Here is a 27,004-nt window from a genome sequence, read left to right as displayed (position 1 = left end):
AAAAATAATTGAAATGCGTGAAGTATTCGCTTAGCGATGAGAGTTTTAGTTTTTTTTTCTTTCACTCAGGCATATACGGGTTTAAAATCCCAAAGTAAACACTTAACAATATCCAAGGTAAAGTTACTGGGATTAAACCTGAAACAAATATTGGAAAAATCGCTTACCAAATTCAAATAACAGTTCTTGAACGAATAAGTGAAACGAATAATTGAATAGTTTCAAAAAGAAGTTTCTGAAGAAAATTCTGAAACATACCGTGGACAAATTTCTTACAACACTCCTGGAAGAATCGATCGAGGATTTCACAGAGAGACTACTGAAGAAATCAATATACACATGATTATAGGAATCTCTTCAAAAATTCATTAAAGTATTAATCGAAAGATTTTTGAAAAAAAAAGTTATCCTCAGAAGTTTTCATTATAGAATTACTGGAGGGGTATCTGGAGTCATTTCTGGAGAAATTCCTAGTCCTAGTGGAGTAATAAAAAATAGAAAAAGCAACAAGCAGTTTCGTATAGAGAAAAACATGATGCTTTCCTTCATTTTTCCGATGTGAGGCATAGCTGAATGTTAAGTATCTTTGTGTATGAAACTGGAGGTCTTGGGTTCTCTGATTGTAAACTCAGTGTTGTCTCATTTTTTTTGTCACCTGTCAGATCATATTTTGAAATGGATTTGTTAGTCAATCAATAAATTTGCCAGATATTGTTTTAAATAAGACACCGACACGTTTATGCTTCCAGTGGACGATTTGCTCTTTGAAGGAAGCAAGTGTCAACGGACTAGCATGCAACGACCAGTGGCACAGCCGAAATACGTTCCTGACAAAAAGTTTTCCGGACTGAAGCGGGAAAACTACCTAACACGATGCGGCTGAATGCTTGGTAACACTAACCGCACGGCCAAGAAGCCCACATCTTTTGATCACAATCATCTTTTGAACAACAGCCTTTTGATCTTATAATATCTTAATAGATATTGTTCAATACTTTTCCATAATAATTTCAGATATTATCTTTGATCTTCTATTTCCTATCTTCTAATATCTGATTATGATCGTCAGTAACTCACTTTAGAACAACTAACTATGATTCTGCTTTGTGTGTCTGCTCTGATAATGTCCATCACCTAGACAGCACACTGTTTGTTTTTTTATTGGTGAGAAACTAATCAAGCGCTGTTAAAAAAATATTACTGGAATTATTCGTACTGTACCAAAACAAAATTCCAATGGACAATAAAAAAAAAAACATTTCAAACATGTATCTTATTACCAAAATCTATCAATAAGCTCTAAAGACAAATCTAGTTAATTGAATCATTCTTCTCAATTTTGTACATCATCATCCCTGTTCATGCTGAATCCATTTGATTTTCCCTATTCATTACATCCTAGAACCTCAATTTAATCCTACTGCTAACGGCTCACTTCTTCCCCAGTTGGAAACCACCTATCGACTCCCGTGCGAACGCCTCTCTGGTAAGTGTTCTTTTCCCGCATATCATGACGCCGCCAATTTTCTCGTTCTCTTCAAAGTACATACTCCGGTTAATTACAGTCAATTTTTGGAAAACAAAACCTCAGCTAGCAGCACCCAACTTCCAAGAATCGTCTGTGAAGCTAAACGATGCTTCCCCATTGCATGAAGTTGAGGTCCATTAGTAGGTAGGAGTGCAGTAATTCGCTGGTTTTCTTGCTTCACACTGCACACCGAGTTTTACTGCTGAAAAACGGGAATTGGCCCGGTCGCTCCCGGATATGGTTCTGGTCAACTGGACAGTCCAATTATGGCGGTCCGATGTTCCTTTTATCGCTTACTTCGAGTCGTTTTGCCCAGGGGAAGCTTCAAGTGGAAGGCAAAAAATAACAATCTAGTTTCTAGGGGCTGTATAGTTGGAAGGTTGAAGCAATCGTCCGCTCGTTCTCGTTCTCTGGAAGCTTGTGTTAGATGTGATGGCGTTGTTTTCTTGTTGATTTCTCCGCATTGCATCATCGCCCGGCGGGGAAGGGTTTGGAGGTTTTGAATCTTTTGGATTTGTTGGCGATTTGTCGGTTTCGATTTATATTTTGATGATCTCTTTCAGGTTGTACAATCAGGAGATTCCCACCCGGAGCGAATACAACAGCACGGTACAAATGGTACAGATGTAAAAAGTGATCCAGCACACCTTCACGTAGGAACCCACGACCATTCCGGCCGACGACGATGACGGCGGCGAAGCTTTGTCTGCTGCAATGAAAACAGGAAAAAGAGAAGAAACAGTCCGGTATTAGTCTAGGATTGGCGATTTTCCGAATGGTTTAATGCAAGGTTTCCCAAAGTTAGAGAACGTCATGGCTTATTTTTTGCGACCCACCAGGAAAAAAGATAGAAGTTTTGACTTTTGCTTGAAAGTTCATTATTTAAAAAAAAAAAAACAAATATAGAAAAGATGTTCTCAAGATTTTTTTTTATTTTTAATTTATTACATTTTTGAACAAAAAAAGAATTATCAGAATCTTTCAAATTCAATGACTTTTGATTTGACGCTTGACTTGATGACGCTAAACTCTCACACATAAGGGTTTTAGCCTATCTTGAAAAAATGCTTTTTAAGTTGAAAAGTGCGATTTTTCCATATGATGATTAACATTTAATCGACATTCAAAATAAGTTAGCACCTAAGAGAAAAGTCATCTAGAACAAAGATTATGATAATAATTAATATTGAACATTTTCTAAAGTTAATGTTCCTCGATGGCATTTGAAGCTGTGTGCGAATATCAGCTTACAATCTTCCTATGAGGTCACGACCAACAGTTTGGAAAACTATAATTTATTACAGTGATTAAACCACTTCTACCTAAATAGACTCAAAATCTTCTACCACTTCAAATTCCGCTTAAGTCTAAATCATTTTATCAACTTTAACATCTTGATTAAGTTGTGCCCCTTTTATCTTTTCTCTCCTCCCTCTGAAACACCCATTAGATGCGATACCAAAGTGGTATCCAAATAAACCCTTCAACAGGATCCACTTAATCCGGCATGGTTCCGTATACTATAGGAAAACCACCACAACCACTGCATCGACCGTTTTCAATCTTCTTGACACAATAGGAATAACCATTTTCCCACTCGAAGGCGAGGCAAAAATTTCAAGTGGTTTCTCTTTTCACTGCCGATGTTTCTTTGAAGCTGAAGTGTTACCTTTTGACCGTTGTCGAACAACAGAAAAGGAGAAGAAAACCATCAGTGGTCCTCGGTCTTCTATATTGATTGGACATCAATCGACCAACAACATTCTATTTTTCCAATCAAAGAACTTATAACAAGCGGGCAGTGTCGTCTTGGAGCTGAAAAGGATACATGTTTTTGAAGATTGAAAGCATCGCTTGAAAAAGATAAAAGAGGAAAGCGCAAATTGGTTCGTCTTGCTAGATATTTTCAATTTAAATGTGTACCTGTTCATTAAACGTCAAAACGAGAAGAGTAAATTGAGAAACCTTTCCCATTATTGTAGTATCGTCTGCGGTTATGATCCGATGTGAGATCTCTTTGAGTTGTAACAAAAAATGTTGAACGATGAATAAGAATCGAGCAGCGTCAAGACAAACTATAATCTATTAGCATTGTATTAACCAAACTTGAACGAATTATACAAATGAATAATTTTAGGGTTTATTCACAAATTTCATAACGCCAAAAATTGCCATTTTCAACACCCACCCACCCCCTCAAAACGCATTTTGTAAGAATATTTTCCGAATTTTGTATGACCTGTAACAACTTGAAGACACCCACCCCCTTCAGCGTTATGAAATATGTGAATGGGCCCTTGACAATAGAAGAATGCAAGATTTTTTGCCAAATAAAAGTGATTTTGTCACACATTTTTCGATTACTGCCACTGAGATATGAGCAATGCAGCATACCGTGAGTGTTTATTCGCATTATCGTTGAATAAGCGACATGTCCATGTCGATTGGGTTTTTATGTGTTCAGATTTTTGAAAAAAAAAAACAGAATCCGAAAGAGCAAAGCGTGAACATGGCAAACCAGTAAAAACGCTCTACAATTTTACTGACTAAGTCAGTAATTTTATCAATCAAAACATAATTTGGTTTACTGGTTTTTTTCGGTAATCGTAAAAATTACCAAAAATCCGTAGTTCCAAAACCCAGTAAAATTTTACTGGGATCGGTAATCTGAATTGGTGGTAGGTCATTTGGCATAAAGTCGTTTGGCATAATAGTCGTTTGGCATAATGAGTCTGAAACCAAGAATTTCTCAATTTTTCATTTTTAAGTTTCTATTGAATCTTTCTGATGACATCTGGCTTATTTTGAAGTCAATTGATACAAAATGACACTTTATTCAACAATCATTCACTCTTGAATAAATTTTAGCGTATTAGGAAATTATTGCCAATAGTATTTTATTATTTATCCAGAAATTACCCTTCTTTCAAATATTAATTCCTCTTTTGAGTTTCGCTATTCGAACAAATTTTTGCACTGAATATTTTTATATATTTAGCACAAATTTACCCTTCTTTTAATTGTTCTATTTTTCTATTTCTAAATATGATGTAACCATAATTATAGGTATGAAAACTGTTGATTTGAAATGTCAATAAATTTCTCCTTGTTTATGCATAGTCTGTTTTTGGAGCTATATTTTTAAGTATTTTTTTGTTCCCAACTGACAAAAGGGTAGCAATCGATAACATTGATCTGCTCAAATTATCAGCGAAAAGAGAAATCGATAGCTATAGTTACTTAGATGGGTTGTGCTATTTTTCCCCGAATGTCGGTTCCACGAATGTCGTTTTCCCGAGCACCAGTTCCCCGAATATCCCGTTTCTCCGACTAGCCCACTTCCCCGAAAAGTTGTTTGCACTCATAATTGTCGTAACTTTATACTTTTCAGGGTGGTAAACGAACTGATCATCTAATATGCACCCTTCTTTATTTGTCAGTTCTTTCGAGTTTTACCGTCCTCAGCATTTCTGCCAACATGTGTATAGCCGAGATTGACAGAATACTTCCTTATTTTGACTGTTTATCTTTCTTTCTCGTTACCACTTTTCGGGGAAACCAGTCATTCGGGAAAATGGCATTCTGGGAAAAGTAGCACAATCACTTCGATGATTCTGAACGCACTTTTTTATGTCTTTTCCTTTTATTATGCCGCAATAATTTTTGGCGTCCATTCTTCTAATGGTTCAGTTATAATTTTTGCCTTCTTTTAAAAATAAGCTATTCTTTATATTTACATATACTGTTTTAAATTTATTATTTAGTAGAGCAAAATGTTAACCATTTTTATATTTTGCTGTTTTATCAATTCTTCCCAGATGTGTTGTTAGAATGATAATTACTTTACAACCTGCCAATACTTTTTTGGGGCAAACGCGTAATCTCCTTCCGAGATATGCTGGAATAAATATCATTTTAATCACAAATTTTCCCGTACCTCGATATTTTTGATGTACACTTCCAAAATTAGAATTTATATTGAACCGTTGAAAAGTTTTGCCACCAATATTTTCTTTCAAAGATGTGTTGTTTATTTGAGCTACGCTGTGAAAAAAAATTATTGCGTTAGAGCCTCACACATTTTAATCGAAAAATAATCTGCTCTCGCATATAGGCTATTTTTGCATTAAGTCGCATTGCTAGATCTTTGGATTAAATTATGATAGTTTGCAAAAAAAAATCCATTCTTTTATCAAGTAATTTTTACCGAGTGTTACGTCCATACTGAAACAGAGCTTGATCTGCAGGGAAATATTCTATGAGCGTTCCCTTGATGAATAACTGCAAATTTTCTTTGCCAATTTACTGTTTTCAAATATGTGTATCGCAAAGAGCTCAAAGATACTCTATGTTTTGAGATGTAGACCACGTCATGAGTTTTATTTAGTAATGCTCTCTAATGTCACAACAATTTTTGAAATTCTTAGCTTGGAAAATCTCTGAACGAACACCGCGCTTGTTTAGAACCTACCAGCATTTTTTGTTATCTGCTCAATGGCGTTCATCTCGGTAAAAGCTTGAAAATACTAATATTTATTTTAATTCAATTATTATGCAAAACGGCCATTATGCCAAATGACCATTATGCCAAACGGCTATTATGCCAAACAATCATTATGCCAAACGATTTTATGCCAAACGACCTTATACCAAACGACTTTATGCCAAACGGGGTACAATCATCTGAATTGGCTGTGTATCTGAACTTTCAAGAAGTAATGTAGTTCTGAGGTCATCTTTCCAGAGAAGTGGAAGTCCACGAATAATTCTTTCACTTTCTTGTATGCACGCAAAAAAAAATTGTGCGGTAAAAATTACCATTTTAGGGGGTTAACTTAAGCGCTCGCACCGGCAATTTTCAGCAGACCAGAAATGCGCTTGATTTTACCATGGCTGTAGTTGGTATCGGATTGTTGTAAATTATTTCTGTCAAATGTACCAGTAATGCGGTGGGGTGTACCGTAAACATAGTAAATTGGTCTGAATTTCCATGGTAGTTTTAAGAATGGGCGCAGTCAGCTAAAATAGTTATTTTTACCACAGAATTTTTTCCCGTGTGTATGAGTAATGCATTGGGTTATGACGATACACCACATCCGTGCTGGCGTTTCAAAGAAATATGAGAGAAAGAAATTATGAACCGTGCGTATGAAAGAGAAAGAGATTTCTCGAGCGCTTGGTTGATCTCAATGTTATGGATTTTACTCAGGTGGTGCAGATCATTGATGCGTACCACTAGTTCTCTTTTTATTCTCCCGCTGTTGTAGCATTATAATATTTAGTTTCTCAAAGAATTATCTTACATGAGACATGTTTCCGTTTTCTTATCCCAAATCATAAATTGCAATAAGACACTTGTGACTTGTCGAAACACACAAGTGCATGCGCAACCAAATTTCCCAATAGACCTCATTAAAATTTATTGCTTACACATGTTTGCTTAAACATGTTTTCCTTTTTAACCATAATATAAAAGGCAGTTGACAAATGCCTGACCCTCCTTTAATGTTATAAACAAGCACCAAAATGCTAACTGCTAAATAGATATAAGCTTCGTGTATTGGTGGTTCATACCAAAACACATGCTGAACGTTAGCCTATTTGATGACGATTAGCTATCGTCAAACTCCGAAGTAAATCCAAACTCGTCCCCTAGAATTAATACTGTGTAGAGTTAAGCTTCAACGTGTAGATTTTTAGTTACAATGTAATCAAATGAAGTTTGACTAAAGAGATTGTTTTAAACCCTCAAAACGTACGGATGTGTTTAATTGTAAAGAACATCCACCGTATGTTAAACTGTTCCTATACAGCGCAAATAGTGACGTACTTATTTGCGCTGCATAAGAACAGCGGGAGTATAAAAGAGACAACTAGTGGCACGCATCAATGATCTGCACCACCTGAGTAAATCCAGGCCATGCGGGGCTTTTCTGTTACATTTGGTGCGGATGTGAATATTTTTTGACCGCAGCTTCTTGTGGAGGCCATAGTAGGCCCGACTTCCACTGATGATGCGCCTCCGTATTTCACGGCTAACGTTATTGTCAGCCGTCAGCAAGGATCCAAGGTAGACCGATGTTGCTGAACAACGATCGGAAACGCGAGGCACGATGAATTTTCGTAGGCATCAAAACAGAATCTGCGAATAAACACAAACAACCGTTCGGGCGCTTTATTCGTTCGTGTTTCACGCGTCGCACAGTGGCGCATGGCCGGACCAAACCTCAAAAATTCATGTCTCAAAATCGCTTGTTAATATTTTCTATAGACTACTATACTATTGAGTGAAGGTTTCTCAAAATTTGAAATTGATCTGTTTTGTTTTCGGTTTTCGGCAGCATCGTTAGTGCGGGAAAGTCAGGCGAATTGGACTGCTTCAAATTCATCAACTATGGTTCACCTAGCGAATTTAAAACAGCTGTATCTCATCGAAATCATAACCGATTTAAGCTCAATAGGCTTCATTTGAAAGCGTCGTCTCAAGCCTTTGATTTTGCTAAAATAACATAAATTTTAACAGGTTAAGTTATTAGTTGTAGCAAACAATGTTTTTGCAATCCTTCTCTAAAATTTTGATAAATTTTCAAAACGTCGTCCGTTTTATTTAAAGTGTTTAGAGAAAATGAGCGAAAAATAACTCATTTGAAATTAAACTGAAATTGCTACAAGGAACATAAAAAAAAGACACCGACACTTGAATGCTTTCAGTGGGCTATTTGCCCTTTGAAGTAAGCACCACACTAGACAACGGAATAGCATGCAACGCCCAGTGGTGGGGCGATCGAGAAATTGGAGGATAGCAGCCATGGACCGAGTTAATTGGCGTAACATTGTGGCGCAGGTCATGTCTTGAAGGACGTAGAGCCAGCAAAAGTAAAGTAAAAGTAAGTAAGCCCAGTGGCACAGTCAAAATACGTTTCTGACGAAAAGGTCTTACTGAATCGGGAATCGAACCCACACTCCTTGACTCGATGCGGCTAAATGCTTGGTAACAATAACCGCACGGCCACGAAGCCCACTAAAATCTGTATACAATTTTTTTAAAATAACCTTTCTATTCGATTGGATGACAAAACTTAGTTTGCACAAATTTCACTAGAAAATCGAATTTTCAATTTGGCGCTTAACTCCGACGGGATGATATCAGGTAGCCAAGATACTCAATAGATTACTATTATCAAGCGATTTGGGACGTATTCAAGGTTTTGTCCGATCTTTGTATGAAGGCCCGCCACTGTGCGTCGTACCATACATGCGTATGAGGGAGTCTCATATATTTCGAAAATGCGAAATGTTATAAGTTCGTCATTGTAAAGTGCTCGTTTTGGTAAGAAAAATATCAGGTAAGCATTTGAGGTCCGTAAGTTGACGCTAAGTGGTCTTGAACGGCCCGGAAGGTATAAGGTGCAAGGGACCCCTGTGCACAAAATCGCTCTAGTGCATGCAACCTAGGGTAAAATGGTCCAAAATGACACATTAAGAATTTGTGTCGTATTCTCGTAATAAGGTCCGCATTTTAAGACCATCCGAAGTCTTCACAGTAGCTTTACAATATTTGCCAGCCATCATGATGAAAACATTTTTCAAATTTGAGTTTTTTTTATGGTTTTAAATCGGGAATAAATTTTCACCGGAAAATTGAAGGACAATCTTTGAGTTCATGTCCAAGGGTTGTAACGGTAACTCTTGGATGAACATATTTCAGCATAATTTGGCAGAGAATACAAATTGGAGCATTCTAGGAATGATCCAATGAGTCGAGCCATTTCACCCCATCACACAGTACGTTGAATGTTTGGAAATGCGGGATAAAATCAAAACTTGAAGATCAAGCCATTTAAGCACCTTGGTATGGAAGAAAAAGTTGTTTCTGATCAGAAGTGCTGCAATTTGCACAAATGACATATACTATACGCTTAGTCGCATAACTGTTCCAAGCGGCTATTTCATCATTTTCCATGCAATTTGTACTTTTATTGCTTATAATGATACAAGAAGTTATTTGAAAATATGTCTCTTCTCGCTCATAGCTTCAAAAGTGCAAAAATATCTCATTTTTTTAATTTTTCAGTTTGTTATATAAAATTTGAATAAAATCTTGGAAACCAAATCTAAAATATATTATTTAAGCATAAACTTGCTCTGGTATAATGTCTGGTTGAGCCGAGACCACATACCGCTGCAAGATTTTCATTTTTTTTTCACGATCAACTCATTTTCATACTTGTGCTGGTTAAGGAGTATACCTAAAAAAAAAAAAAAAAACTCGAAGCGTTGCAGGGAGATGCAGCTGTATCTTTCAGACCTCTTAGATGACACTCTAAGAAACATGTCTGTGTGTGATATAGGGCGGAACTCGGTGGAAATTTTCCTGAATCGATAATCAATGTTACATGTTAGTATTTCATAAGTTTGATTTCAGTTGAGTCAACTCAACGTGCCGATTTATCATATTGTTACGAAATTCGCTGACTAAGCACTCATGAAACTCTTAGCACCGGCTAAGTACCGAACGAAACTACCCCGCGCGTTTAAAAGTAATGAGACTTTCGAATAATTACGAATAAATAGCGATAACGTTACATATATGTGTAATTCATGTGTTTTATTATCCACCTTCTACATGTGACTGAATTCTGTTCTGTGTAATTCTCACTTCTCTGCGTTATCCGTTGACGTTTCTATTGTCCTTACCATCTGCGGCAAATGCAAAGGGTGTATCCGTAACACTGCCTCCTTCTTGGATCCTAGCCGTCCCGGCTACCTTTAAAGGAAGCCAATCGATCCACATGGATTATCTTCTTTCTACTACCAATGGCATCCTTCTTGATTTCGTAAACTAAATCACTGATTCGTCGCAGTATTTTGTATGGGCCCTCTCAATCACATTGGAGTTTTGGTGATTTTCCTATACGACGTTGTGGATTGAATAACAAGGTCCCCTACGTTGAATGTTGTAACATTGGATTTGTAATCATAGCGCCTCTTCATTGACTCTGCGGCTACGCTCAAGTTATTCCTTACTTCTTCATGAATACGCTGCATGTTTTCTCTAATCTTGTGAACATAGGATGGACCTGAATGAAGTGCGTCAGGAGATGAGCTTCTCCATAAGTCTATAGGCAGTACCAGTTCACAGCCCAAATTCAACATAGCTGGTGAAAACTTCGTTGATTCGTGTGTTGATGCTCGGTAACTCAACAGTGCCAGTGGCAGTAATGTGTCTCATATCTTTTGATCCTTATCGATAAATTTGGACAGGTAATCAAGAAGAGTACGGTTGAATCTTTCGGTCTGTCCATCAGAATGAGGATGCAACGGTGTGGTGCGAGTTTTCTTGACCCCAAGTAAATCCATTAAACAACCAAATACTTCACTTTCGAAATCCCTGCCTTGATCAGAATGAATCTGTTGAGGAACTCCAAATCTTGATACAACAGTAATACAACAGTTGAAAGCAGAGCATCTGCTACCACTTCTGCCGTTTGTGATGGTAGGGCAACGGCCTCTGGCCATTTTGTGAAGTAATCAGTAATCACGAGTATCCATCGATTTCCTCTCTCGGTTATTGGAAATGGTCCCAAGATATCGACTCCAATCATCTGAAATGGTTCCCCGACAAGTATAGGCTTTAACTCTCCTCGAGATCTAGTACTTGGTCCTTTTCGAGCACCACACACCGTACAATTCATACACCATAGCTTGACATCTCTTGAGAGTCCGACCCAGTAGAACCGTTCCTTGACCTTTATAAGAGTTTTTGCAACACCATAGTGGCCACCAGTTAAACCGCCGTGAATTTGTTCCATCACATAGTGCACCATCTTCTTAGGGACAATTACTTGCAAGAACTCGTTATGTGGGCCTACAAAATTACGACAAAGAACACCGTTATGCACCAACAAACTGTCGAACATTGTCCAATAACTTCGAGTTGTTGAATCAAGTTGAGATGTGTCTTCAAATGCAAGACTAAGTCACTTTGCTGGCCTAATTTAAACGCATCATCGACCGCACCTATTCGATTGCAAGGCTGTGCGTCACCTTTGGCTTCGGCGGTAACATCGCGTTCCAATCTACTACAATGTTTACATCCAAGGTCAAAACAAAGTCTCCTTGAAAGCCCATCCGCATTTCCATGTCGAGTTCCAGGGCGATGTTCACTAGTAAAATCATACTGAGACAATCTTTCAATCCATCGAGCAACTTGTCCTTCAGGATTACGGAAACTGCGAAGCCATGTGAGAGCTGCATGATCCGTTCGCAATTTAAAATGTCTTCCATACAGATAGTGGTGGAAATGTTGCACGGCTTTATTTACAGCGACCAATTCCTTCCTCGTGACACAGTAATTACGCTCTGCCTTGGATAGTGACTTACTGTAGTATGCTACAACCCGCTCCTTGCCTTCCTGGACTTGCGAAAGTACAGCCCCAATGCCGCAATAGCTGGCGTCCGTATCTAACACGAACTCAGTATCATCCCAAGGATATGCCAAGACTGGCGCCTCCAACAGTTTTTGCTTTAATCTCTCGAATGCTGTGAACAAGCATTCTTCGTCCCATGTAAATGGTGTATGATGCTCCATCAGCTTATGCATCGGTCGGGCTATAGTTGAAAAGTCTTTTATGAATTTCCGGTAATAAGCGCACAGACCAATGAAGCTTCGTACTTGCGTCTTGTTGAGTGGTCTTTCCCATTCTAATACTGACTTTATTTTCTCTGGATCGGTGTGCACTCCGTCCGCTGATACTACGTGACCAAGGTAGGCTACTTCCCGTTGCAAAAACGCACATTTAGCTGGGTTAAGCTTCAAATTAGCAGCACGCAAGCGACTAAAAACTTCATTCAGGTGGACAACATGCTCTTCGAAGCTCTTGGAATGCACAATAATGTCGTCCATGTAAATTAAACAGAAATGCCAGGATAACCCATGCAGAACGAGCTCTATCAATCTCTGGAATGTTGCAGGGCTGTTACACAGACCGAACGGCATAATTTTAAATTGCCAAAGATCGTTACCGGTCGAAAAAGCTGTTTTCTCTTTGTCGTGTTGGTCCATCTCCACCTGCCAGAAACCGCTTTGTAGATGAATGGTGGAGAACCAACTCGAACCGCCAAGAGCTTCAAGTGTCAAATCGATTCTGGGGAGAGGGAAGGAATCTTTTTTAGTAATGTCGTTCAGTTTCCTGTAGTCAACACAAAACCTTTGACTTCCATCCTTTTTCTTAACCAGCACAATAGGTGAACACCATGGGCTTTGCGACGGTTCAATGATGCCCTCTTTCTGCATTTGGTGCACCAACTGTTTTGCACATTCTCTTTTAGCCAGCGGAATTTTTCGAGGTGGTATTTTTATCGGCGAATGATTCCCCGTGTCTATACGATGTAGCGTCAAACTCGTGCGTCCCATATCATCAGATCCTTTGCTGAAAACGTCATGGTTTTCCGTAATCAGCTTAACGAATCGCTCCTTTTGTTTTGCGTCAAGATGCTTTGTACTTTTCGTTATCACGGACTGTAAATGTAAACTGTCATTTTGTAAATCCACAACATGTTTAGTTTTATCAATTACCTGGACACTTGAGCAGTTGGCGATAACGGTTCCGAGCGATTTATTCACAGGAAATTGTGAGATGTTCATTATTCTTATTGGCACTTTTTCATTCTTCACGCAGATTAGAATTTTGGCAATGAATAAATCTGGATGATCCAAAGTACCTTCCAAGAGCATAGGCATTCTCGAACGATGTTCGCATTTTCCTTGGACAATGGTTTCACTCCATGCAGGAATTTCTAATTCTGTTTCGGTCGTCACATGGAAAACCTTGGTTTCTTTACTTGAACCTGACGCTGGACGCAATTGGATGGATGTAATTTTAGAGATCTCTAGCTTGTTCCTCACAAAATCGATGATACATTGATGTTCTCTCAGGAAATCGTTTCCGATGATGCAGTCCTCCGATATATCAACAATCCATACCGGATGTGTTACTGCGTACCTTCCGAAGTTAAACTCAACTGTGGTTTCCAGATTCACTGGAACGAGTTCTCCGGACACCGTCTTGATGAATTTTGATGATTGTTGCTGGGTAATATTCTTCTCAATTAGCTTCCAAAACTTCTGGCTTATGATTGTCACAGCAGCTCCACAATCCACGACAGCTTCACAAGGAACACCATCAATACGTAAATCGGCTAAATAACTACCACGTCGACGATTCAGTGAATGCACAAATAAGATGTTTGGGGGACCACTGTTCTCGGCCAGCTCATGCCCCCTTAGGCTGGCGACCGATCGTTTCCCGAATTCCTTTTGCTGCGATACTTGTTTCGTCGTCTACTGTAGGTTTGTGTGCCGGCCGATCGCAACCCGTAAACATTTTCTTCGCACAAAGACGTGGTCTCTGAATCCGAACTACTGTTTTGTGCATCTGTGTCTCGTACAAGTCGAACAGGCTTATGGTTGGACCTAGTGGCACTACGTGAAAGGTGAAATTGTAGCGCAAGCTGCACTGCTTTATCCAATGTGTCTGGCAGCCCAAATCTGACGAGATCTTGCACAACTGGATCACCGAGGCCGTCGAGGAAGTGATTCATTGCAATTTTGTCTTGAGCGACTGCCGAGCAATCATGGTAAGCGGAAGCTACAAGTCGACGAACTTCAGGTGATAAAATCTTCTCCTTTATGTTGCTGACGAGATCGCAGTTGAGCATGATGCAGAGCTCGATGAAACGTCTCGCCGAACCGTTTTTCTAGAGCTGCCTTTAAAAAGACATAACTCGCTCTTTGGACCGGCGTCAGTGACCGCAACACCTCCAAAGCAGGGCCACGAAGCATAGCTGCTAGATATTTTGCTTTCAGTGCTTCATCCCAGTGGTTGATGTCGGCTGTTAGTTCGAAAGTCAATACGTAATCGGCCCACCGCTTCGTACCATCAAACACTTCCGGAGTTAACTTTACCTTGAGTCCGGTATTGACAATCGATAAGTCATTCATCGCTCTAGTTTCACCACTGCTTACGTTCCCTTGGTTTAACTGATTCCTATCTGCAAGCGACGTTAACCCCTGAGGCGATGCATCTCTCGAATTTGGCCCTCCAAATACTTCGTTGTTTGTAAAAGGTGTCGGTGCATCTGCCTTCGAGGCGTTCGGTGAGCTCTGATAGACAGGATTATCCGAAAACTGCAAGGCGTTTATCGCTGCACTAAAATCTCGCACATTCTTCAAGTGGCTAACATCATTTTTAACGCGTTCCAGTTCTACACTGAACTCCTTTACTTCGGACCGCATTTCATCCAAATTATTGCTGATTTTATCATTCAGCTGTTCGAATTTAACGGCAATCGATGAAGTGAGCTCAGCGAGCAAAGCAGTAATGTCCTTCTGACCGGATTCGGACTGTGAGCCGGAGTCTGTAGGAATCGGTGCGGTAGACATGACGTAACCCCACTTCTGACACCAGTGTTACGAAATTCGCTAACTAAGCACTCACGAAACTCTTAGCACCGACTAAGCACCGAACGAAACTACCCCGCGCGTTTAAAAGTAATGAGACTTTGGAATAATTACGAATAAATAGCGATAACGTTACATATATGTGTAATTCATGTGTTTTATTATCCACGTTCTACATGTGACTGAATTCTGTTCTGTGTAATTCTCACTTCTCTGCGTTATCCGTTGACGTTTCTATTGTCCTTACCATCTGCGGCAAATGCAAAGGGTGTATCCGTAACAATATTCGAAGTTAAAATTTGTGTTCTAATCACATCAAATATAATTACCAACCCACCCTTCAGCCTTGTTCTCTTTTAGATTTCGATTAAATAGATTGGTTTCAATACTATCCGTGCTAGTTGGAAAGGAATGCTGAAAACATGCGACAAAATTTGATTTTTCTGCTACTCCGACAACTGTCACTTTCGACCCTTTTGTAAATGTTTTAGTGCTTTGTAAAGTTTATAAATACTTGTTTCAATAACGGATGCCATCAATAAACAATTATGGATACTTATGATCGCCGGATAAAATAACTTGAAATTTGATTTTTGTCTATGGAGCAACGCACTGTGCATCAGTGCGTACAGGGCAATGTTTCTCTAACTACAAAATCCACTAGTAACGCATTGACCTGCGATCGTTGACAGTCAACATAGAAGTTTATTTTCTTTGTAGTAGTGATTGTTATGTCAACGAGAATTTCTTAGAAGATTTTCGATGCATAGAGCATGATACTAGTTCGGGCTAGTACCATTTAGTTAGGTAAATATTGCCGATAATTTTAACTAGATGTGTTCCAATGACCGAAGAAACTGCCAACAGGAGAATATTTAAAACAAATTACAAATACCCTCGTAAATCTTGATATCTATACTAGTCCATTGAAGCTAAAACAAAGGCAATTAATCGAATATTGTCAAAATGACAACATTTTGAACTCTGAATTTTCTTAGAGCGGAAACCGCTTGGAGCATTTCATCCGTTTGCACTAAAGTATGCACAATTCCTAACTAATATCGTGTTTTATGCAATAGAAATCTTTTTAACAGTGCACACTAATGACGTTCACAGCTACAAAGAAAATTTACACCCTTGTTGGCTATCAACGCGCGCATGTGAAAGTGTTATAAGTAGCTTCTCGTAGGCATTAACAAAAATCAAAATTTAACTTTATAAGAGTCATGCCAAATCTTGAACACACCGCACATTGTTAACAAGCGTAAGGATACCGAAAACTAGAGCTGTAGAGTACGTCAGCCACAGCAGCACACTACAGAAAGAAAACGGTTAATGGTATTAAAACCACAACGACACACACACATTGAATTGATATCTGGTGCGAAAGTGACGTTAGTGACATATCGTAGGAGGTACTTAAAATTCAACCGGTAGATTCGAAAACGAGCGTAGTAGGAACACTTGTAGTCCTAGGTGCAATTATGTTTAAGACATACTTGAAACGGGTAAACGGAGTGATTTTCGTCCGTATGATTGTATCTATGATAAAATTTATATGTTTCGTACTAGTTGTCCAATAATTGTAGTTCCTTCGAAATAGATAGAATTTATGTGACCAAACTGCCTGGTTTAGAATGGCAATTCGTTTATTATTTGTATAGAAAGAACACCTAAAACCCATAACATTCGAATAATTTCGAAACCAGGTAACCAATGATCAACAGATTATAAAAACAGATGAGTTATTTGAACATTTTTAGAAAAACGGTCCAAAAATTTCCAACAAACGAAAAGTTTTACTGGCGGTTGAGGGGTTAAACATTGCAGTGTATCATAATATATGCAAAAATATACTGTACTGTACTTTGTTCTTACAAACTCAATTTCAGTACAATTTAAAAATATTATACAAATAATTTAATAAAAAAAAAACATAACCTTTGAAAAAGTAATTGTGAAATTATTAAATCGATTCCACCAAAAATCGGTTCTACCTCATTACTCTGAAAGCCGTCACCCTATTGCAATGATCCCGAATGTACGATTACCTCGAATGATGTTACACTGAATGCACATTGCAATGCACAATTACCCTGCATGACTTTACCCTGGGCTAAAGTGATTCGGAGTTATGTAATTCGGGGTCATATCATTCGAGCTAATGACATTCGAAGTAATACTCAATTGTCTCTTTTTTGAACAGTTAAAAGAAAGTCTACAAGAGAATGGTTTCGGTTTTATAGAATTTGAGGAAGATTGGTTTACTAAACTTGAAAGGTACATTTCGGTGGGGTGGCACAAAAAATCTGGTGTATTGCACTTGTTGTGTATATTTTGTATGGATGAATCTTAAATAGTACATGATTGATGTGCATATTCAATCGTCAGATAAAGTACAGCAATAATGGCACTAAAAGGGTGCAATTTTCAATGATGCATAATACCACTTGTTGAAATAATCTAGTTTTACTGAAACGATCAAGTTCAATGAATCGGAACCAAAATTCAATTGGTGACCCTTCCAAAAGACTTTCTTCTTGCAAGAAAACCAGATTATTTTTATTACCCCCCAAAAAAGCGGCACCTTCCACACACGGCTCAAGCATCATTTCCATTCCTTCAGGGGAGGCCAAGCAATCTTGCACCCAGGAGAGAACGCCAGAAAGAGTGAAGAAATTCAAACGTATAATTTCCATATGACGGCTGTGTCTTTTGCCATCGTCATCGGTCGTTCCACGGAAATGAAAAGCTATTGGAAAATTATATGACGACGATTTCTCAATGGGATTTCCTTTTTGCCGGCGCTGCAGACGTTCAAGGAAACTCGAGCAAAATAGTCTCTGTATGCATGGCATCCACGGAACCGGGAAAAACAGAAAAAAAGGAAATCTTATTTCGGTGTTCCCCTTTGCCTCCCGGAGCAGCTCTAGGAACGCGTCAGCAAAAACATTGGGCTTCTTCCTTGGTCGTCGTGTTCGAATGGAACCCAGAAAAACTCCGACTGGATGTTTGGTTGTTGCTCGAAGCGCTCATGGGACAGGGACTTTCGAAAATAAGATTTACTTTTTTTATCGCATCTCGCACAACGGAAAACAGATTTCTGCTAAATGACCTCAAAGTCAGTTTGCAAATAACCGTAACCAATTTGGATCGTGGTTTACATTTGCGTTACGATATCCTTGCGCTGTTTGTGTCTGTTGTTCGGTTTTTATGGGTACTTTTTTTCTTTTGAATGGAAGTTTCATGCATCTAAGTGGAAATTTTTGATTCGATTTTATTTATTTTCCAGTAGAGTATGGTCTTCTGGCATTTACCAACATTTACTGACATTAAAACGCGAGGAAGTATCAAGTTATGATGTCAGCCATATTGAAAATTAGGTTAATCTGACTCAATGTTTATAATATGAACAATCATTTGTTTCCAAAAACTTTGATTTTTAAGACATACATTTTAGGGTTTTTGTAGAAATTTGCAGGGGGTCGCATTTCCAAAAAGGTTGGGAACCACTGTTTTAGACAAGCTGCATATTTGTGTTTGTCAAAAAAAAGGAAACCTTGATACAACCATACAACTATGAAAAAATCACATTGACATGAAGTTGAAGAGCCAGAGATTATCCTTGATATATTCTTATGCGTTAAATCAATTCAATTAGGCCATTAGAAGTATCTACAAGAAAAACGATTATTTCATCACTTCATTCCGTTCGCCACCAATGCCTCATGTGTGATTTACCGAGTGGCAAACATTCTCGACTCATAAATTTCCGGAGCAGTTCACATTTCAGTGGCTTAAGATTTTGCAACCCGATTTATGAGCCTTTATTCATCTCCCTCATGAACTTTTGCCTAAGTTGAAAGCCTGTAGGGCGGCTCAAATCTCAAAGTTAGAAATTCCTGTATTTTAAAGTATTTTGAAGGATGATTAATGTCAGCGGCTGATGTTGGCATAAAAAGAACTGCGTTATAGGGATCGAATTTCAAAACATTTCTCTAAACCGAACCACCCTATTGGACCAACTGCCAGCCGCCCGTTGGGTTGTGGATCGGCGGTTTGGTCATTTCTCATATTCGGAGGTGCAATCCTCCCGTCTTCGGAGCAGGAATGATATGCATTCTGGGAGCTTACAAGGATGAGAAAATGCCATTTCAGTCTAGAAGTATGGCACTTATGGCATAGATCTGGTCTCGGTGCAAAGTTGAACTGAACTCAGAACCGAGCCAGACTGCTTTCTTCTTGCTTTCCGAATGCATGTAGTATCTAGTGTATAACACATGGTCCTTGAGGTGGAGTATTACTCGGAATGGACTGGATTACACGATAGTGCTGTTCTTTAGATATGGTATATGTCAGTTTCAAGTTGCTTCAGACTAGAAGATGGGTCGTCAGTATTCAAAACTGTTTCTGTTTGAAGAGGCAAATAATTGCACCGTGAAGAATTTAGTTTTGAGTGATGAGCTTCTGTTCATACATAATTCGGTAGTTTTTGTTTTAATTTACTTTTTTCAATATGGTTATGCCGGCAAGGTGGTTTATTAGCTTTTTTTTAGAAATAATTTCAAGGAAATTCTACAGGAATCCAGAGTTACCATGCTTAAGAATTTGTGACGAATTATTCCTAAGAAGTCTTCAAAAACGACTACAGTAATTCCTATGTTATTACTGAGAGAAACATTGTAGAAATCTCTACAAGCGATTTCATAGAGATATGCCAGTAGTGTAAAATAAGGAACAATTATCGTTTTAGATCTCTAACAAACTTAAAACTTGTCTCAATCCTGATAAACCTATTTTAAAACTGGATCCGGATATATAACATCCGGGAAATCGAATTAAGTTGCATTTTGTTAAACCATACCATAGTAGAGCTAGATACTTGTATTTACTCACATTATTATGCCTGTGATAAACGTGTATTCAACCAGAAAATATGCTTCGAACGCTATCCGATAAAACATGTTTCATCTGAAGTCAGGTTTGCACCCATAGATGAGAGGTAAAAATTCGTGCAGTTCCAGAACGAAAACATCGGTCCCATATGAGTGGGATGTAACTACCTCTAAATAAGCAAAAGTTTAAAGGACAAAGTAAACTTTATCGTCCAAGTGCTCTCGATGCCAATGAATGAGAGGAATGCGTATCGCTTCACATTGGTCCAGATTTTCAAAACCCACGGCAGAAATTTCGAAAGTTGCTTATTATTCTTGGTTGATATATTTAACATTTTTTTCAGTTGGCATGTTTTCCTTAAAGTTGGAATAATGTCAAAGCTGTACCAATTTTAAAATCAGACAAAAATCCTGCATAAGCTTCTAGCTATCGTCCAATCAGCATGGTCTCCCCCATAATTGTTTTCTTTTTGAACAGGTCGTTTTCAATAGAATGCTGGTTCACATCAATGAAAATTCATTTTTGCCGATGAAATGTTCGGATTCCGACATAGGCATTCGACCACCCATCAACTTTTAAGTGTAACAAATTTGATTCGTTCCAAAAAATCTGAAGGCTATTCTACTGATCTTGCTTTTCTTGACATAGAAAAAGCATTCGACAATGATTGGCATGAAGACTTGATTGTAAAATTAAAAAGTTTGAATTTTCTAACATACATTGTTGGAAGAATTCTAAGTTATCTGTCAAATTGTACACTTCAGGTTAATTACCAAACCTCCAAGTCTGAAAGCCTTCTCATTTTGGGGCTTTCGCATTTGACTTACCTGAGTTACCATTGGGATGTCAAAATCTTTGTTTGCGGATGACACAGGCCTCTATCTCCAAAGGACGAGGCCTGCATGTCATCTGTAGTAGGTTGCAAATAAGTTTGAATATTTTTCCACCCTACTTTCAAAAATGGAAGATTTCTCGTAATGCTTCCAAAGCTCAACTAATAATTTTCCAACATGAACCAAAAGCTTTTTGAAAACCTAGACCTCTATGCTCTATTCTGCTCTGGAAGGTTGATAGGTGCTATAGATGCTGTGTTCCGGCGGAAGCTTGGGCCCGTTCTTCACATTCCACCAGAGAACGATGTTGGCTGCCTGGTACACAAACTTGAACGAGATTTTGAGTATGTTGTTTGACTCGTTTCTCCGGGTGCCTTTCTCTAGCGTCGGTGTCCCGATGACCGTACTAGTATTGAAGGGCTGGTAGTGACTGAGTGTTCTAGGTACTTTCTTGACAAGCATAAAAAAAAAGACCAAACTGGAACCAAAATAGAGATCAAACCAAACCCATAAAACGAAAAAATAAACCAAACAGGAATCAGGAGATAAGTGTTTTCATTAGAATTTCTTAGATAATCCGACCAGACATTTCACTACGTAACTACTACGAAAAATTGCGACGCGTTTTACTGCTACAATTTTCCATCTGTTTTTCCAGTAAAATAATCGGAAAAATATCAGTTATGTCAAAAGTTTCCTTAAGGTATTATTCCGAAGACTTATTAAGAAATATATTTGGTGATTATTTCACGGACTTCTTAAAAAAATTCTCCAAAAGTGTCAAGCAAGATACATTCAAAAATTTAATACAGAGTTTTTAGGATAACCCCAGAATTACTCCAAGTTATCCACACAGATTTATCAAGATTTTTCTAAATATTCATTCAGAAAAGAAACTTTAGGTAGTCGTAAGTTCTCGGGAACTTATTCAAAGATTCATCCTACACACCAAAAAAATCTTAGATCTACACATCACGTAATTTTAGCTTTAATCATGCAAAGCCGTTTCTCATGTATTATTCAATGGTAAAACCTACAAACACACCTATTATATCCAACATTGCTAGCAAAATCTTTAATATGGAACACGAAACGTCATCTTGTAAAGAAGGTTGCATGCAAAACGGCTTGGTTTACATGATTTTCACGCTGAAAATTCAGTCATAAATAATGCACATCAAATAACAAGCCATCGATTCATCCATGTGCATTATATATGAACGAATATTCAGCGTAGAATCATTAAAACCGAGCATTCTTGTTTGCAATTTCACTTTCTAGATGCAAGAAAGCATGCAATATTGACGAATGGTGGATAGAAGATCATGAAATGTTTCAGTTTCACTGAAGATTGCCAGCATTTTCGAACGCAATGAGACAATTTACATTATTTATCGTTGAATATACAGTAATAACTCGTTTTATAAGATTATCATAAAAGTTTACATGTCGCGTAAATTCACAGCAAAGTACGTTTTGCATCGGATTCTATTTAAGTTTTCGTTTCTAGTGGTTTCTAGTGGTTTCAAGTGCAAATATTCCCCTCGGAACCAGTACCATCCGAATGACTTGGAGCGAGCTATTGAGGAAGCAGAAAAGACTTGAACAATGCGAAGAGCTGCTAAGATGGTTTCTGTTCCGTTTTCAACCGTCCAGCGTTACATTCGAACCCCTCCGAAAGGTTTAAAACCTGGTCCCGGAACTTTTTGAAAGCGGAAGAAGAAGCTCGATTTAAGACATGGGTACTCTAGCTCCTTGTCAAAAGCTGGATTTCCATTGATTGAGTCGGATATATTTAGCACTATAAGCAATTATGTTGAAAAAATCTGGAAGACGAGAAACATCTCCACACGTGCAACCCAATGAGGCCAAAGGTCAATGAGCAAAATGGAAATGGCAGACAGAGGATAAAAGAACATGTACCATCAGTTGCAACTAGCAATAGAGGGCGAAAAAGGTTTGATAGAAAGGATGGAGAATCGAAAACAAGAAGACGAAGCAAAAGTAGCATGGATTGAACATTGAAAACTGGCTCGAATTCAGGAGGAGGAAGAGCAAAGCATCAGAAAGAAAAATGAGATGAGAAAAAGAAGGAAAAGGAAAACAATCCAATAGAGAAATAGAATGCTTAGCAACTTAGGAATACTCTTCAACTGTAATCCGGCTTTTCATGATAACTGTTCAAAATTTTGTCGTAGCTGGTAACACTGCTCAAGTGGAATCGATAAAATCGAATTCCTGCACGTTATTTAAGTCGCATCTTGAGCAAAAGTAAAAAAGAATAAAAAACAATGTTACACATTGCGTTCGGGAAAACAAAACACAATCATTGTTGTACGCTGGCAACACTGATAAAATGGTTGGAATATGCTAAACACAGTCAGGTCTCCTATGAAACACATATATGGGGGCGTAATAGGAAACCCAGGGCTTATGGGATTTCATTAATTTAAGGGCTTCATGGCCGTGCGGTTAGTGTCACCAGGCATTTAGCCGCATCGCGGCAATTTTTCCTGCCTGAGGCGAGAATCGAACCCACACTGGGTTCGATTCTCGCCTCAGGCAGGAAAAATTAGTAGCAAGTAGTTCTTGCAAGGTTTACTGCAAAAACCATAAACAAATTTCTATTAAAATCATAACCCTCAGAAGATTTTTTTTGCAGAAACATCTGTTGGAAGATTCAGAGGATCTCTTAGTAAAACAACTGAATGAGTCTGTAAAACTGTCAGGGGGAAAATCTCTGGAGCAAATTTTCATAACAATCTCCCAGGAAATTTTTAGAGATAGGAGCATAAGAGTGCTTAAGGATTCCTTGGAGCAAATTCTGGAGAATTTCCTTTACGCATATCATGAGAGCTTGATGTAGGAATTTCTGGATTAGTTTGTGGAGGAATGTTAAGAAAATTTTATGGAGCAATACTGGAGCAGTCGCTGAAATGATTTTATTAGAAATTACTGGCGAAATAACTAACAAAAAATTCTAAAGCTTTTCTTTGTGAAACCTGAGGTGAAATTTCTAAGTCACCTGTGGATTAGTCGCGTAAAAGTTTTTCTCAAGCCTTTAGAATTATTTACCAGGATTGACTGTAAAGAAAGTGACTTCAAAGACCATTTCGGTTGAAAAAAAAACTTACGAGAAATTCCATACAAAATGGAGGCATTTTAGAGAATTGCATTAAAATAGTGACCGAGTCTAAAAAAACTGCTACCAGCCCTGGTATTGGCTAACCTCATGTCCAAGAGTTGGGTGAGATTTACTGGAACGTGACTTTCGTTAGTCGGATAGGTGGGGGAGGACTGCGGACAAAAATATCATCATTTCCCAGCCCGAGGTGGCGCTTTTGCATCTTATCGTTTCGCTAGACACAGTTCGTCGAACGAGCTACGAGTCTACTGTGTGAGAAAATGAGATTTATGAAGAGATATGGAATGCAGCAAGTTTTACTATTCTAACTCTGTTGCTTCTGCCGCCGGGAAATGATGAATGTGTAGTTCAAAACAGTTCCGGATAGAAAAAGATTTAGTCGATTCTGGGGAATAATAAATGAGCAAGTTGTTACGGTTTGGGTTATGTGCTGTCCGTTGCCTTTCCTGTGCAGTAATGGGTGAGGTAATCAATAATAAATGCTTGAAGATAGGACTCCCTAAATGATTAACCTCAAATAGTAGATAAGGGTTTAAAATATCGTGCTAATCTATATAAAAAAATGGAGTGGAGTTTGTATGTCACGAAATGGCTTGAGAACGGATCGACGGATTAGAATGATTCATCCATAGTTATGTTCCTGAAGTGTTCCGACGTGTTTGTGTATATAAAAAGCAAAGGGTATTTAACGGGAAAGTTGAAAAAACAGGAGTGAACGGAACTTCCATTTTGAACTGAGCGTTCCATGGCGTTTTTCAACAGCCTACTTGATGGCAAGACGAAGTTTGCCGGGACCACTAGTTTAACATAAATTTGAGATTTTATTGAGTTCTCTATAAATATGTATTTTTTTTCTAGGACAACTGTAATTGTACAAGCTGAGACGAGACTCGCGGAGACGGTCTTCTTTTTCTGCGATTGCTGAGTTTGTTTCTTATTTCACTCAGTGTGTACATCAATTTTGCGCAAACCGTTCAAGCTTTCACATGACCTTCTCTGCAAAAAATTATTGCGTTTGCATCACACCGAAGCATAAACGGCATTTTGAGTGAAATTTAATAACAGCAAACGTAGCAGACATTATAAATAACTAGTCTTGTGTTTGGATTTATCAGCATCTTTGGAATAACTGCTCTGCTGACTGAGGTTTTAAATAATAGTTTATTATGAATACAATACTTTTCACTTTTTCAGCCATAGAAACAACGGGCTGCATTTGACGTTTCGTGACAGCGGAATCTGGGCTGCATATGACGTTGATATTTTTCGTCTTCGCGAGAAAATTAAAAAAAAATCATTTAGATTTAAAGCAAAAAATAAAAAAAAACACTTATTTAGAATCGCATTTAGGAAAATTTGAATATTTTGTATTGATATTTTGCTTTCAGTTTGCTTTGTGTAAATATCTACTATTGTTTGGAATCACTTTGAATTTAAGGAATCACCCTATAATGGCCTTCCACCATAATTGGTTTCGTACGAAAAAATAAGAGCTTACTAGGGCTGCTTATATTTCAACTGAAAAGCAGATCTCTTCATAACATTCAAGTACAGACAAATGAAAATATAATAAATAAAAAAACACACACAGCTGTCATGTTTCGCAAATGAAACATCTATTTGTTCCATTTTTCTCGAGTTGTTGGTTATTACGGAGAAAACTGATTTGAACAGTTTTGACATTTTCCCCAATTTTACTTGGACTTTAACACTATGCTGATACTTATGCCCTCGAAACTCACCTTTGTACCCGTTCATCGTCAGATATCGATCGCCTTGATCGGTCAGCTCCCCGTCGTACACGCTGCTCTGGAACATGTTGGGATTATGCCCGCTGGACGATCCGGTGGCCATAATCCGCGGCCGATCTTCCTCCAGAAACCGCTCGGTGCTCTCGTGGTAGATCTGGTGAATCGAAGCCTCACATTTGAGCTGAAAGCAAACACACAAACGACACGAAAACCATTCGTTAGAACAATAAAGCTCCGCCACACCGACAGACAGAATGTTTGATACCGAGACTAGAGTCGCTTTGTTCACTTGGTTCACTTGGCTGCCTAGTGTCTTTCAGCGCCACAAAAGAGGGGTTGTGAAAATACCACGTGCTAATTGAAAGGATAATTGAAATTAATCCTCTTTTCTTCTTGAGCACCCTCTTACGCCTTGGGAGATGTTTTAAAGCTCATTCACATGGCTCTGAGCAATGAACAGAGAAACGTATCTCGCTTTGTATGTTCACGTATGAAGATGACACAACTGCTCAATTATCGAGATTTATTAGCCGGAAGAGATTAAAAAAGAATAAATTGATGCTGTGACACATTCTGGTCGCATGATTCTGTGATTAATTGACAGACTTCAATTTGAAGCCAGAGTGTTTCTTCGATATAGATTTAAGGTGAAGATAAATCGAAGCCAAACTTCAAATTTTTAAGAGCACAAATCTGGAGAACCACTAATTCTCAATCTAGACTCAAAAAATTTACAACTTATTGTAAAATCGATCAATTTTGGAATTGAAGGTAGACAATTGCCTATAAAAGTGACGACTTGTTCACAAAATAACAATTTTTTCTGTAAGTGAATTTTTATCCTCAATGTAATATCTAAATTGAGTTCAGAAAACGAATGTGAAATGTATCAAGCTTTTTACGCTAGCCACAAAACTACGAGAAGTGGATTGAATTTGACCTTTCTTGATTACAAGGCTGATCTAAGATTGTTTTGAACTGTCAAGAATTTTTACTATTTACATTTTTATATACGTTCCATCGCAGCTAAAGGAGTATTAATTTCTGAATTTCAAACAATTTTCTATCTCTTTAGTAATTGCATTTATTTTTAGGAATACTAACGGAGCAACTATGAAACTGTAGAATGAAGGAAAAAGAAGAAAAAGACCTCCAAAAGAAATGTTATTTTGTTAATTATTTTCAGAGTATGATACATACAGATGTAGATACTACAGTACATGATGTTCAACTGTAGTCCGCACATGGGTCCACTCGTCTTTGGTTTCAGATATCCGTTCGTAAGCTTTTCATGAGCTTTGGGAAAAAAGGGGTCAACAAAACTCTATATTTCATACAAACCGTCAGAATATATAAGAAGAAGCACTAGGAAATGCGTTTCAAAATGTT

The 27,004-nt window shown here is 38.1% G+C and overlaps 1 protein-coding gene across 2 annotated transcripts in view; it reads right to left on the bottom strand.

The window, feature by feature from the left end:
* Positions 1–514: 514 nt before the first annotated feature.
* LOC5572937 overlaps positions 515–27,004 on the bottom strand; it is a 535,760-nt gene continuing 509,270 nt past the window's right edge. The window contains exons 7-8 of one of the 2 annotated variants that reach the window (XM_021846848.1): positions 25,607–25,796; positions 515–2,237 (exon numbers count right to left, since the gene is read on the bottom strand). In XM_021846848.1, the coding sequence (XP_021702540.1) occupies positions 2,101–2,237; positions 25,607–25,796 (327 nt within the window). In that variant the 3' untranslated portion in view covers positions 515–2,100. The remainder of the gene's footprint in view (positions 2,238–25,606; positions 25,797–27,004) is intronic. The other variant, XM_021846849.1, reaches the window with a different exon arrangement.

This window comes from Aedes aegypti, chromosome 2 (genome assembly GCF_002204515.2).
Source record: "Aedes aegypti strain LVP_AGWG chromosome 2, AaegL5.0 Primary Assembly, whole genome shotgun sequence".
NCBI classification, from domain to species: domain Eukaryota; kingdom Metazoa; phylum Arthropoda; class Insecta; order Diptera; family Culicidae; genus Aedes; species Aedes aegypti.
Note: the sequence above shows the minus strand (reverse complement) of the source record. Positions and strands in the feature narration are given on the sequence as shown.